The sequence below is a fragment of the Erpetoichthys calabaricus genome, chromosome 18, assembly GCF_900747795.2.
Source record: "Erpetoichthys calabaricus chromosome 18, fErpCal1.3, whole genome shotgun sequence".
Taxonomy (NCBI): domain Eukaryota; kingdom Metazoa; phylum Chordata; class Cladistia; order Polypteriformes; family Polypteridae; genus Erpetoichthys; species Erpetoichthys calabaricus.
In genome coordinates, this window is record NC_041411.2 from 16,116,652 (window position 1) to 16,130,470 (window position 13,819).

Below are 13,819 nucleotides of genomic sequence, written 5' to 3' on the forward strand. Positions count from 1 at the left end.
CCCGTGGCATTTCAGACGCGCGTTGTAGGCGCCTTCGTTCATTGATTATATCCAGGTGGGCTCGTGTTTGTACATCCGTCAGTCGAGCTCGTTCGTTTTGAACCCGTACCTGCTTTGCTTCCGCAGTTTCAGACGCGCGTTGTAGACACCTGCTTTCATTGATCTTATCCAGGTGGGCTCGTGTTTGTATCGTTGAGCTGTATTGTGTTTGAATTTGGTGTAAAGCGTTCAGCGGTTTGTACAATCCCAAGCAGCACATTATTCCTAACTTCACTCCGCAGTAGTGCCACTCACAATATGGCGGTGACGCCTGCACCTTCACTCTGCAATAGTGCCACTCACAATATAGCGGTGACGCCTGCGCCTTCCGTACTATGTTGGGTTTCACTATGCTGTGTCGGCGCCTTTGCCTTTCGTACTTTCCCGCGCCTTCCGTACTATCTTTGTGGACCTGTGGGGCCTCCGTAGCCTCTTCCGTTTCAATCTGGACTGCAGCGCTGATTCCTCTTTTTTGTGTGGTTCTGTCATTAGTCGTTAGCTATGTGCGCGTTGTTGCTTCATTTCTCATTCACGTCAGTTGAGCTCTTTCGTTTTTGGGCCGTGACTCCTTTGTGCGCGGTGGATACGACTTCGCTTGCGGTTTATGAGACGTGCGCTGTACGCGCCTGCGCAGTACGTCTCATGGTCCCATCGCCGTGTACCTGCGTCCATGCCATCCGGTTTACCATTCTCGGTTAGTAATATGGATATGTTTAGTGCCTTTAGCAACATTCTAACACCATTATTTTAGTATTTCTTTTTTAATTATAAGATATCCTTAATAAATATATGAAAGTAAAACAATTGTATTCTTCCAGTTACACTTATTTTCTTTCAAGAGCACAGTTCCCAAATTATTGATTTTCTTTACTGAGCAGAAGTAGCACATCAATGTGCAATTGTTGTTGGAGTGAAGTTAGTACTTATTGGAAATCAAAGTGTCTTAGGGGATACAGTACATATACAGTATAATCAAACTGTAATATTTACCAGCATAGAAACAAGAACGTGCTAGACATACAGTATCTGCTAGATAGTAGAACTTTTATATTTATGTACGATGTTGTTTGGACTGAATAACTTAATAATAATGACTATTTATATAGAGAAAAGAAAGCACAGTAATAAAAAATATCAACACAAAAGAAGCTAACTATTAAAACCTAATCAAGGAACTGCATTACTCTTGAATAACAGCTGGCTTCCAGAAAGTTATTATTCTTTTATTGGACATGAATTTTTTTTTTTTACTGTAGCAGAAAAAATAAATTAATAAAAATGTCATGGGCAAAACAAAATTCTTGATTCAAAAAAGCTAGAAAGGCTTCATATATCACAAAATCAAAACTAAATATGAAAATGTGAGACCGGAAAATGGCTTGTCAATGTAGTGCTGGAAAAATGTAGCACTCATCTAATAATTAGCATGTTAACAGGAGAAATTCAGTAAAATGAGTAGAGAGTGAGACCTCTTACCTAGAAGCAAGATATTCTTTACACAAGAGAAAAGGCCAGTGAGTCATTCATATGTTCACCAGGATCACAACATCCTTGTCTAATGTGCTATATATATCAAAAAGAGATTGTATGTTAATTTACTGAAGGATTCATAATATTGTTGTGGGTTGAATTTGTACATAAGAGAAACAAATCTAGAGCAGATACTATATAAATTGTCCCACAAAATGCTGCAGTACAAGAGTTATAAAAGCAGTATATAACCAGAACAAAGTAAATGTTTTTTAAATCTGCATAGTATTAAAATATACAAGAAAAACACAGACTGTTAGAAGATAATATCAAGTCTGTTATTGAACTCACAATTTGCAACACTAGTTGTACCAATCATAGTATGAGTGACAGCAGAAAGGTGATTCATGCTTTAGAGTAAGGAGGGGCCATTTACTAATTTCAGAATGATTAATGGTAATCCAAAAATGTGGTCTCACCCTAATTATTGATTGTATTGTTAATAGTATAACAATTTAATCTATAGTAAAATTATTAAATCTGTTTCTAGACTTAAATATAAAGGGGCAGGAAGGAAAACATACTTTATATAAACAGAAATAAATTTTAAAAACACTTGTTTATAGAGCTCCCCTTTATAGCTAACACAGTTTTCAGGTTTACATATTTCAATTTGGGGCCATAGAAGGTTAAGTGATTCACGCAGGGATCACAGCTAGTTTGGGTTAAGAACTGAATTTGTAGCCTTGTGTTGTCATTCTTTTAGAGATTATAAAATATAATGTGTGGAACAATTTAATTTAGAAACTCTATTGAGGACAAATAGAGAGACTACTTACGCAGCACATTATGTGAAACTGTACGATATGAAGGAGAGGGGCCACAATAGTAAGAACAGTTTCTTGTACTTGAATATATATATATATATATATATATATATATATATATACCCGTGACCCTGTGTTCAGATTCAGCGGGTTGGAAAATGGATATATAAAGTTTGTTTTATAAAGAATCAAGTATGTGCTACTAAAATGCAATATAAACTAAAGACCGATTGGTTCTCAGGGACTTAAAAAGGTAATATCTTTATTTTTTAAATTTGCATTATTGAAACTGCTAATGTGCGGTGGGTTGGCACCCTGCCCGGGATTGGTTCCTGCCTTGTGCCCTGTGTTGGCTGGGATTGGCTCCAGCAGACCCCCGTGACCCTGTGATCGGATTCAGCGGGTTGGAAAATGGATGGATGGAAACTGCAAATGTTCTGTTTTTAGCAGAACAATGCTCAAAATAGACCTAGACATGCAAGCGAGAGAGATATTGGTGTATAAGGATTAGTAGAATTGCTGAACTACCAGCCGCTTTCACTGGGGGCCAAGCATGGATTGGCCCATCCACAAAGTTCCTGCCAACCTCGTATGTCAGAAGATATCATGCAGGTGAATTTACACAGATTGTGTAAACCAGGGAGGGTTATTTGCTGAGAGGTGCTTTTCACTCTGATTGTGGCAGAGAAGCCTTTTTTTAGTTTCTGCAGGCCAAATGGATTCCTCAGAGTAATGTAATGAGTAATGATTTTCTTTTAGTATTTTCTAGCTTTGGGTTTTTGCTTTTGTACCCACATACACACATGCAAGTCTTGCAGTTTGGTGGGGCTTTAACACATTTTGTCACATGGATTGCATGTTGGGAAACAAACAGGGAAAATATTTATCAGCCTTTCATTTCAGTAATTAACTGCACAGCTATGGTTACAGTAAATGTGCTTGTGGGTACAGTACATGGCACATACATACACTTGGCTTACCTTTTTTGTGTTGGCTTGGTTACTGTTTGAATGTTTTGACACTGGCATATGCTTTAGGTGCATTTATAATCAGCTTGTCCTGCCTCAGGGGCCAAGAGCGTGTGTTATAAGACTGAAAACTCTTTTTTCATTACAGTGCACCTAAAAAAACTCGCAGTGTTCTACTCCATTCAAATTCTGGTATTCCCTGTCCATATAAAATACTGATTCTGTAAATAAAACCGTATATTTTGAACTTACTTTTGATTCCTAATTTCAGGATTCACACAAGTATGATCTTGCGGCTATCCTAAGGAATATGTTTGCTTGTCTGTTTCAGGTGAACTGGCAGCCCCTGTGCACTCCCCACGCTATCCCAGTGCAGCTGAACTGGATGCCTATGCGCAGAAGACAGCCAGCAATCCCCTTTCCATCAAGATCTTCCCCACAAACATCAGGGTACCACAACATAAGCACCTTAACCGGACAGTTAATGGATATGATACTACAGGCCAGCGCTATAACCCCTACCCTCATCTGCACACAGGTGGCTACCAAGGTCTGCTAGCTATTGTCAAGACAGCAAGTAGCACTTCTACTAAGGGTGTTGTGAAAAATTCAGAGGGTAAACGGACTAAGCTATCCCCAGCCCAAATAGCTGTGGCCCCATACCCATCACATGCAAACAGCACTTTAGCCCAGGCTCATGGACAAATATCTTACCACACAGGCACCAGCAAGGTCCCAGAAGCGTCCTCGATGCCTGTCCCTCCGAATGTCACTGTAGCAGCTTCTGTCATCCCAGTTGCGGGTGGTCGGGGTTTGGCCTTGCCCACCCAGTCCAATCTTCCTTCCATACAGAGTATTATCTATCAGATTAACCAGCACTGCCAGGCACAGGCTTTACAGAAGGTGTGCCAAGGCGTTGTGGTGGCAGCCGCCACAACCAATCCCAGCCCAGCAAAACAGACCACAGTGGTTTCGGCTTCTTCAAATTCTTCTGGAAACACAGCTGGCTTCCCTACTGGGATGCTGGCACAAAGCAGCCTGACTTACACCAGTTCGGTATTGCCCACTCAGGGGATGGAGCTCACCAAGGCTGGCGCTGCCTATGTGGACAGCATGGACTACATAATCTGGCAGCAAAAACAGCAACAACAACAGCAGCACCATCATCACCACCACCAGCAGCAACAGCAGCAGGCGGCATTGAGAATGTATAGTGGTGGGAGTGGTGGAGGAGCTGCTATCAGCAAATCTCCTGAAACCTGTGTGCCGGGTGGTGCTGGAGGAGCCACCAGTGGAGCTCAGTTGTCCTCGAGGCCTTACGCTCTCACAGCAGCAGCAGCAAGTGCTAGTGGGCTGGACAAGATGACTGCATCCCCCCTTAACTGCACTGGCATGCATGGCAACTTCTCAGTGGGTCAGTATTTTGCCCCACCATGGAACAGCATTCTAGTTACACCTGACAGTGACTGCTACAACCCCCAGGACCTGGTGGGGACAAATACAACTGGGGGTCACCGAGAACTCGGCTTTCCACTGCACCCCCAGCATCCTTCGGACAGTGGATTATGCTGCAGTCTGCCCAGCAAGAGCCTCTGCAACACATCCATCCTGAGCAGCAGCCTGCAGTCTCTGGAATATCTAATCAATGACATCCACCCACCATGCATTAAGGAGCAGATGCTGGGCAAAGGGTATGAAACGGTATCGGTGCCCCGACTGTTGGACCACCAGCATGCTCACATCCGATTACCAGTTTACAGATAAAAATCAGAAAAGTAAATTTGGACAGGTCCTAAAGAGAAAAAGAAATAAGAAAACAGATAAGGAGATCTTTATTCTATATATAAATCAATATAGATATATAAATATATATATATATATGTGTGTGATTGGCATTGCTTTACAGATCAGAAAATGGGCAAATGCAGTGAAGCGATGCACAGTTAGCACAGAGGTGGCTAGAAATTGCCCCATAAAAAACAGCAACTGGAAAAGGGGCTTGAAAGGATCAAAGGGAAAGATCCGTGCAGGTGAGGAGTTGGGGACTTGGGAGGTGGATAGGGAGTCAGTCATCATGTGATATTGCTGGAATTTGATTTTGAGCCTTTTAATTTTGCAAATGGGCAAGCCTTGGCAAATGTGTTTTTTTTTTCATGGTCATTAATATTTGCTTTTAAAATGATTATGTTCCCCCTCTCCCACAACCTGGATTAAATTTCAGACTTATGTATTTATTTATTTATTTTACATAAACTCTTTTGGAGAAGGAGGTGTTGTTTTAATAATTTAGTTCTAAATCAATTGAAAAAATGCACAAAAAATCTATTTTCACCCTTCCTTTCTCAAAATACAAGAACATAGCCTATAGCTTCATCTTACTGACCCACTCTCCTCGCCAGCACCCTTCTGAAGTAGAAGAGTAAAGAAAAAGACAGATTTGAGAAGAAAATTGCACTGCTTAGAGTTTTAAAATATTTACTGGAGGGAAAGGATTCAAAGTATGGAAAAAGTCTTCTTAAGAAACTTGAAAACTTGAATTTTTTAAAAATATATACCAGTTATTCATTGGCTGCTAAGTGGAAACATTTTTTTAAACAGTTTAACACTCGGAATTCAGACGATGTCAGTTCTGGGTTTTATGTGTGTGTATGTATGTATATATATATACTATATATATATATATATATATAATTATATATGTGTGTGCGTGTGTGCGTATGTGTATTATTTTGTTTTCTACCCAACATTTCTTTGGGTGTTATGTGTGACTGCCATTTCAGAAATGGGGTGTTGAAATGGTGGCACAAAAATCCAATATTTGATTTCTGTAGGAAGACAACTCAAGGGACTAATGTCCAGCCTGACCTTCTTGTCCCCTTTCTCCTTTTGCAATGTTTCTAGCCATAGCCCTCTCCAAGTTTGGTTTGGGTGTGTAACTTTTTATTTTTACAGTCATAGTCAGCTATCAACAATAAGTGAGTGGAAATCAGAATGTAATTTTTCAAAGTGCTGGGCAATACCATAGGTTTAATTTTAGTGGTTTGTCAAAGCATAATAACTTCATAGAAAGGTTTGAAATGGCTTTTTGGACATCAACTATATATTTACAAGATTGTTAGGTAATGGAATGTATTTAGTGACAAACTCACTGATACTTCTAGCCATGTTACAATACATAAAAATTAGCTGGAATGACAAAGCATGAGCTGGAGTATTTGTACAACATTTGGCTTCTTGTACTATGTGCATTTAAAACCCTCCAATCCCTGCCCCTGATGCAAGATGCAAAATCACTTGAGAGAATTTTATTCAAAATGCTGGTGCCACTTTTGCTCTGAATGAGTTTCTTCCTGTCTTTAAGGAAGTCTTTTTAGACACCCAAGTGAGTTCAGCTTTCACTTAATATTCCACCTAGCTTTGATTGCTGTAACAGATGTGAACACAAGTCCCAGGTTCAAATAAATGATTTATTATTAATAATACCTTCACAATCTCTTCAAAACACACAATTCCTCTTTTATTCGTCCCTTCCCTCTCCTCCACACCTCCAGATGAGCTTTTTCCTCCTTTCTCCCAACTCCCAGTTGCCCCAATGTGAGAACAGAGATAACGTATCCCTACTGGATGTGTTGTTTTATATATATATATATATATATATATATATATATATATATATATATATATATATATATATATATCATTTTTTGTGGACTAACACAGTCAGTGTTTAGGTTTCATGCAAGGCTTTACTGTGTTTCCTGTCAACCTTCAGACCTATTTTAGCTTTTCTTTTCAGGCTCTGGCATGTTTTTCATAGCTCATTGAGGGTCACACTGCTACCATATATTTCCTTTGAAAACTATGAGTCTGTCAACAGTTGTTGAGATCCAAATGTAATTTTGTTTATAACTTAATGGAAGCTTAGCCCTCTGTGGCTCTGGCCCCAAACACATTATCTTGTTAGTATGCCAATGCCACAGCAGAAAAATACTTTCTAGGCATTTGACAGATCGTCCTCAATTGGTAGCCATCTCTGGGTGCCAGACAACACTGAGTACTCCTGCAGAGGTTTTATAGTAGTAGCTAATAAATAATATTATACTGTATTTTCCCCTCTCTGCCCTGATATCAGTGACTATTCCATGTATTTCATAACTGCTTTGTTCTAAGCAAGTGTCAAAGAATGCTCATGTTTTCAAACATCAATTTACCTGTTTCCTCTGAAGCACTGTACAAGGAATCTTTAGACTTTAGGACCATGTAGGATTCCCTTCTAAAAAAAAATCAGAAAACTAGCAGTCTGCACACTGTAGACTAGGACCTGTCTGGCTAACAGGTTTAAAATTTTACTTATGGTACCTGGTAAATAGTGCCTGCTGAAAGTGACCAAGTGGCAGATGTTAAGGAGGCCACTTCTACCTCAATATTGAAAACTCTGAGGCTAAGTGGCTAGGTTTTATTGAAGAGATGCACAAGCTCTACATTGTTTGAAAGCCATTCTACAAACTCTGTACGGATACTTTCAGATATTGAAAATATTCCTCCCCCAGTGACCTCTCCTTCCAGACACTGCCTGCTAGTCTCTGACCAAAACAATGAGACGGTCGCATTAGGATAATGGTATTAAATTCCAAATAGATTTCAGCTCAGGACTTGGCTCATCCATACTGGGCCTTCTCAGCTGTTAAAATGCTGAAGCATATGGTGTGTTATTATCTAACACTTCCCACCCCCACATCATTAACCCCTTCTGCCATGCAACTGCCCGATGAAAATGGCTTAATACTTGCACAAAGTGGGACTCTGGTATTAAGGTTTTAATTCAACCAGAGGAACCTAAAGGTCAAGCTTTTACATTGTGTTCTTTTAATTTTTACCAGACAGAGTAACAGCACTGCCAGGCACCAGAGTGACACCATAGTGATTACTAGCCAATATCCTTCTGGGGCAAGCATACGCAAATTTTGATGTTTTAGTCTATTAGCAGTCATAGCAGTGAGTGTTTCCACTCCTGATGGCCATCAGGTTTTTGCTATCTTCTGATCCATAATGAGGGAGGGCTCAATATTAGCTTTTTTGTAAGAAGAGGGCTCTGATCCAGAGTGTCTTGATTTACAGCATGACTCTCATATTTACACTGCTGCAATATTTAATTTGTGCTAGATTCCAAGTACTCCAAACCAACTTGGCATCTTACAATGTCCTCTGATAGCAAATGTTCTAGAATAATTTCCTTTACTTTCCCTTCCTCAAATAATACTTTCAAGAGTTTCAGCTAAACTTAAAATAATACAAGCCTGCTGGATAGCCACACCACAATGCAGCATCCCAGGCCGTTAATCAAAGATAGGAGATGCTTGGTTTTGTCGGCTGAGCTGGGAGTTGAGATGTGGCAGCTCTCCTGACTTTAGCTCCTTATTGTTCTAGAGTGTTTTGAGAGTATTTTTAAAGTGCATCCTCTTGTGTTAGTACAACTAGAAGGTGTGCCTTGTTGCCTGCCAATTATAAACTAATAGGTATGCCTACCTTTGATAAAACATTTCCTATTTGAGCTGAAAAGGTGCATTTTCTGCTTTGCTGATTTTCTTCTTATATTTTTTCCTCACCCAATAGCCCAAACTCCACAATGCTCTTTTGCATATTGCACAAAAACACAGAGGAATCAAGCCTTATACTTATTTATCTCGATTCTGTTTCCAAGAGAGTCACTAATCAGTTTCGGGCTCTTGGACTTTATCTACAAGGAACTTTATTAACATTTCCAAGGTAGAGAAGGCTAGGTTTGTGCAAAAGTTACCAATGTTCAACTAATTGTGACATCTGATGCATTTACCCAAGGGGCAGGCAAAAGAAGCAGATATCATAGACATTCATATTTGTCAGTATGAAACAACAACTTACACTGGGATGTCGTTAGGAATGGGTAACTTGGTCTTGTACTCCAGAAGCATTTCATTGTGCTTTTGTCCATTGTGTTGTTGGTTCATTCAGTATACTTAACCTCCCATCTTCCTGAGCAAATAAACATACATACTCTCTCTCTCACACACACACACACACAAGGGCTTATTAAAATAGATAACCTCCATTTGAACGGCTCATGGTAAAGCAAAAACAAATTCAGCTCTTTGAAAAGCAGCCAGCAGAAGTCTAAAGGCTCTTGTTTTTTGCATCGGATAGAGAAAAAGGGCATATGAAAAAGAGGAAGATAAAAAAAGGCATCTGCTATCCCTGCGGAAACAGGAACCACACAGAGCCTCCCCATTAGCAAGAGAAGCTGTCCCTCTTGAAGCAGGCTGTCCCTATAGGCTCAGTGGTGTTTGGCAGAAGGGACATGGAAAAATTTGAAAGGTGATCTTAACAGAAAACAAAGCTGCATCTCAACAGCAACTCCATCCCCCAGAACAAGTCTCCTTAATCACAAAATAAATCTTTTTGATGTTACACGAAGAAAGGCTGTGACTTGGGCCGCACAAAGCAAACAGTAATTAACAGCCCAGCCGAGCTCCTGCTCATAATTAATGTGGGGAGAAATATTCAGTCGCAGTGGCTGAGCGGTGTGCCGAGTACACACGCTAATTAGAATGCCTTTTTCACTGTGACTCTGATACTAAGCTGTCAGGACTAGAAAGCATCCAGAAAACACTCAAATTTGCCAAAAACACCCACATAAAGCACCAAACCTTATTCAGACCACCACATCTACTTTATTGCTGTCTGATGTGCTAACCATGCGCTCAGAAAGTTAATTTTGTATTCCATTGACTCCCTTTTGCACAATTAGCAATAGTTTTTATTTATTTCAGGTAAAGTCTCTCTTGTCTTGGATATCTGGCTTGCCCTTTTTATTCATGGATTTCTGGATGGGTCAAAAGCTTTCTTTTATTAAAGCAAGTTGCATGTAGTCCCCAGTATTCTTGACTGACTAAAGTCACACTTGGGAGCTGAAAGATTGCTGTTCAGTTAATTATTACTTGTTGTAACTTCTGAAGAGCAGATCCTGTTATTCATAAGAGCCCACATTTGCCTTAAGTAACCTCCACAAAGGTCAGAGGTCCTCACACTGAAGTAGGGATTTGAAAAGAGCAGAGTTAATTTTCTTTTTATTTCAATCAAAAATAACTTTGGACTGACAATATTGTCATAAACTTCCACATGGTGTTCTAGTACTGGATTTTTGAATTCACATGATTCTCATCCTTGTCTGTTTTTATTAACTTCTAAGTGGAGCAGGGAGACACCCACTATTTTAAATCATTTGGTTAAAAAAAACAATGGTTACAAAAGACTTATCCCTGCAGGTATGTTACCAAACTCCCTTCACCCCACCAAGGACCACCAGAGGGCAAATAAAACAGGGTGTGTGACTGCAGAGGCCACCACCTTCTTAATTCCTTTATTTCAAAATTTCTTGTGTCTGAGCTTTAAAGGTCATTGCTAGAAAAACTCCTGGTAATCCTCTCACCTCTGAGTCACAGTGATGGCTTTCTCAGGTGTGCAGTCCCATTCCTGGTGCCCTGGGTGATTCCTCTGACTGTTTCCATAAAATTCATCAGTCATTTCACTAAGCAATCAGTATGGCAAATCTTGTATCATGATGGCACAGGCTGGCATTTTTAGGGTGTGGTTATGGCATTATCTACTAGTAAATAATGTCTCGGGAGAGAAAAAAGTAAAATGGATTTTACGTATAAAATCATTATGGCCATTCAGCTGGGCATCCAACAGACCAGAACACCAGTGCCACCTGGCCATGGACTTGTTTATTGTGGAAACTTTAGGGCTTGTCCAGACTTCTCAAGCATTCTTTCCATGAAATGAACTTGGAACCATCAGTCTAACCTTCAGTTCTCGTTCTGGACGCACAGAGCCTGTGTCCTGCAGTTCCATTATTACTCAAACTCCCCATCCCCCTAGTACCCCCCCCCCCCCTTCCCAGCCCCCACCTTTGCCTGAGCTTGAATGAATCACTATTGCATTCCCAGAGCAAAAAAGCAAATTACACTAATTGCATGCATGTTTGTGTAAAGCTTTTAAGGGCCATTGTTTGAAATGAAATTACATATTATAGCAGGCTTTTATCTTTTTAGTGCATTTTTAATTTTTTTTCTTTTTTGTTCCACTGCAGAGTAATTACAATATGATCACTGAAGCGTATTAAAAGGCTTTTTTTATAATGGGTAAAAATGTAAAAGCAAAATGATTCTATTCTAATGAATATTTGCAATGGAAAGAAGTGTGCTGGATGAGAGGGGGCTGCATCATTCTAACACTGTAATCTCCTGCAGGTTGCACACCAAAGTCAGTCTGGGGGGCTGGGGCTCCCTGTGGAACGGTTGCCAGGGCTGGGGTGGGGGGATGCAATAGGCAAAGGCAAACTTTGAAAAATGCATCAGTCCCCATCTTGCCATATCGTCTTTCTGTCTGAAAAATTTGTATGATTCCTCAGGACAAGTGTGTGAAAAAAGATCTGATTTTCATTGCTGTCTCAATCTCAAAAATAAATAAATAAATAACAAAAAAACAAAACAGCTCCATGTAATGAAGCAGACTGACAAATCTGTAATTTCTTTAGCCTTGGGATTCTCCACTCTTGAATGTGCCTACAAGCTCCTCGTGTTTGCTTAATTTAACTTGCCTGCCCTAATTCCAAATCTGCTCATCTGCCCTCAATATTTATCATTCTTAATAATATTGTTATTGTAATTTTTCAACAAAAAGAAAAACAGCTCCCTGCTTTTTTGTCAATCTCAGGACTGAAATCTCTTTATTTTAATGTAGATGTTTAATTTATTCTCTCCTCTGTTATTTTATTATTATTATTATTGTTTGACTTGAAGCAAATAAAACAAATAACTTCTACATTCCAGTCTCTAGTTGTCTTCCCGTTACTTTATTGTTGGTATTTTCTGCTTTCATTTCTTGTTTCCTTGTATGTAGACCAGTGTCAGATGCTGGATTTTATTTGGGTGGATTATCACGGACAAGAAATAGACAATGTGTCCAGAGTTGAGAGTCATACATGTCAAGCAACAAACTCAAACCCAAATAAGGTCAGACTCAGTGACAGAGTGCTACGGCACAACTTGGTGTCTGCTCAAATTCAATGTATCGCTCCATCACAGAAAAGCATCGTGGGAAACGCATGGTAGGACTCTATGTTATGCCAGCTTATTGTACTTTTCCTTTAAGTGTTCATGTAATTTATGTCCACTGTTTTCATTTATTTTACAGGGCTTCCTAATAAAATAGGATGAACATACATCCGGGGTGGGACTTTCATACCAGCTTATGAAATGTCTTCGTTAACCATCCATATTGGTGGAGTCTGTCACAAAAAGTCCAAAGCACTATACAGTAATAGTACCCCAACCAGTGGATGGTGCTGCCGGCCAGAATGTGACAATGCAGTGGTCCAATGACAACCTGCCAGTAAACACTCATCCTGTGAAAGTGTCACATTTAGTGTCTGGCTTTTCTTCTTAAGGTATTCAATTTTATTACTAGGAATTTCTGGGGGTGACTGATTACACAGTTCTCTCACGACTTTTCATCACAATCCCAAATGTCACGTTGCACCAAAATTTTGCCTCATTTTGTCAGCCAATCAATGTGGAACACTTTGGAATCTATCTCAGTCTGTCTTTTTCCTTTTTCGAAGAAATCTTTTGCAGCTTAAAATTTCCATAAACCTCTTCTTCACTTCTTTTTACCTTCTTCATCTTTGTCAGGTGGTGATGCTCATCAATGTTTGTTACCATTGCACTTGTCTTAATTGTTAGTTGGTTATTCACTCTCACCTTCTAAGAGAAAATCACACCAGTTTTCTTATGTCATAGCAAGTCATAGACTGAGTCACTGGGCGTGTCACACTTACATGAGTGACAGTCATGGACACATGCAGCAACTTTCCACAACTTACTGTCATTAAGATCTGAAAGATACATAAATAGATGCTACAATTGAAAAGTCTCGAAGTGGGATGCCAGCCTGCAGTTAACTCCGCCTATGGCATGTCACATGTGACCTCATGAATTCTGTAATGAAGTTCAATTTTTGATAAACTAAGCAGTAGCAGTGCCCAGTTTCCACCTCTTTAGCCACACTCACTTGTCTGTGGTAGTTATATTAAATTAGAATTATCTGTACAGTGGAAACCTTTCTTTCAGGTACTCTTTTTTGTGTTGTTGTTTTTTCCTTTCCTAATAATCAGTGGGCTGTCGTAGATGTGTGGTTGTAGCGCTAACCTTTTTTCTAATCTTCAGCTTGAGACAATGAAGTTGTGAGTGTTGGCTTACTTACGCAGAGTTTTATTTTCTAAGGAAAGACTCCAGGTTCAGCTGGCTGTCCAGCTGCTGCAGAACTGGTCAGCTTTATTCTGATAAAAGGTTAATGGGAGTCAGAAGCACTGCCACCAGTCAGGAATCAACATTGGATGAGATGTCAAGTTTAAGTAACTCAACAGTTCTTTAGGAGGAAATCAGGGAGAAAATCTGAATACACAGGGAGAATGAG

At 39.7% G+C, this 13,819-nt stretch overlaps 1 protein-coding gene across 3 annotated transcripts in view; it reads left to right on the forward strand.

The window, feature by feature from the left end:
• Positions 1–6,951, forward strand: part of fam222aa (family with sequence similarity 222 member Aa) — a 122,367-nt gene extending 115,416 nt beyond the window's left edge. For all 3 annotated transcript variants that reach the window (XM_028824591.2, XM_028824592.2, XM_028824593.2), the window contains exon 3: positions 3,636–6,951. In XM_028824591.2, coding sequence (XP_028680424.2) covers positions 3,636–5,068 — 1,433 coding nt within the window. In that variant the 3' untranslated portion in view covers positions 5,069–6,951. The remainder of the gene's footprint in view (positions 1–3,635) is intronic.
• Positions 6,952–13,819: the final 6,868 nt, after the last annotated feature.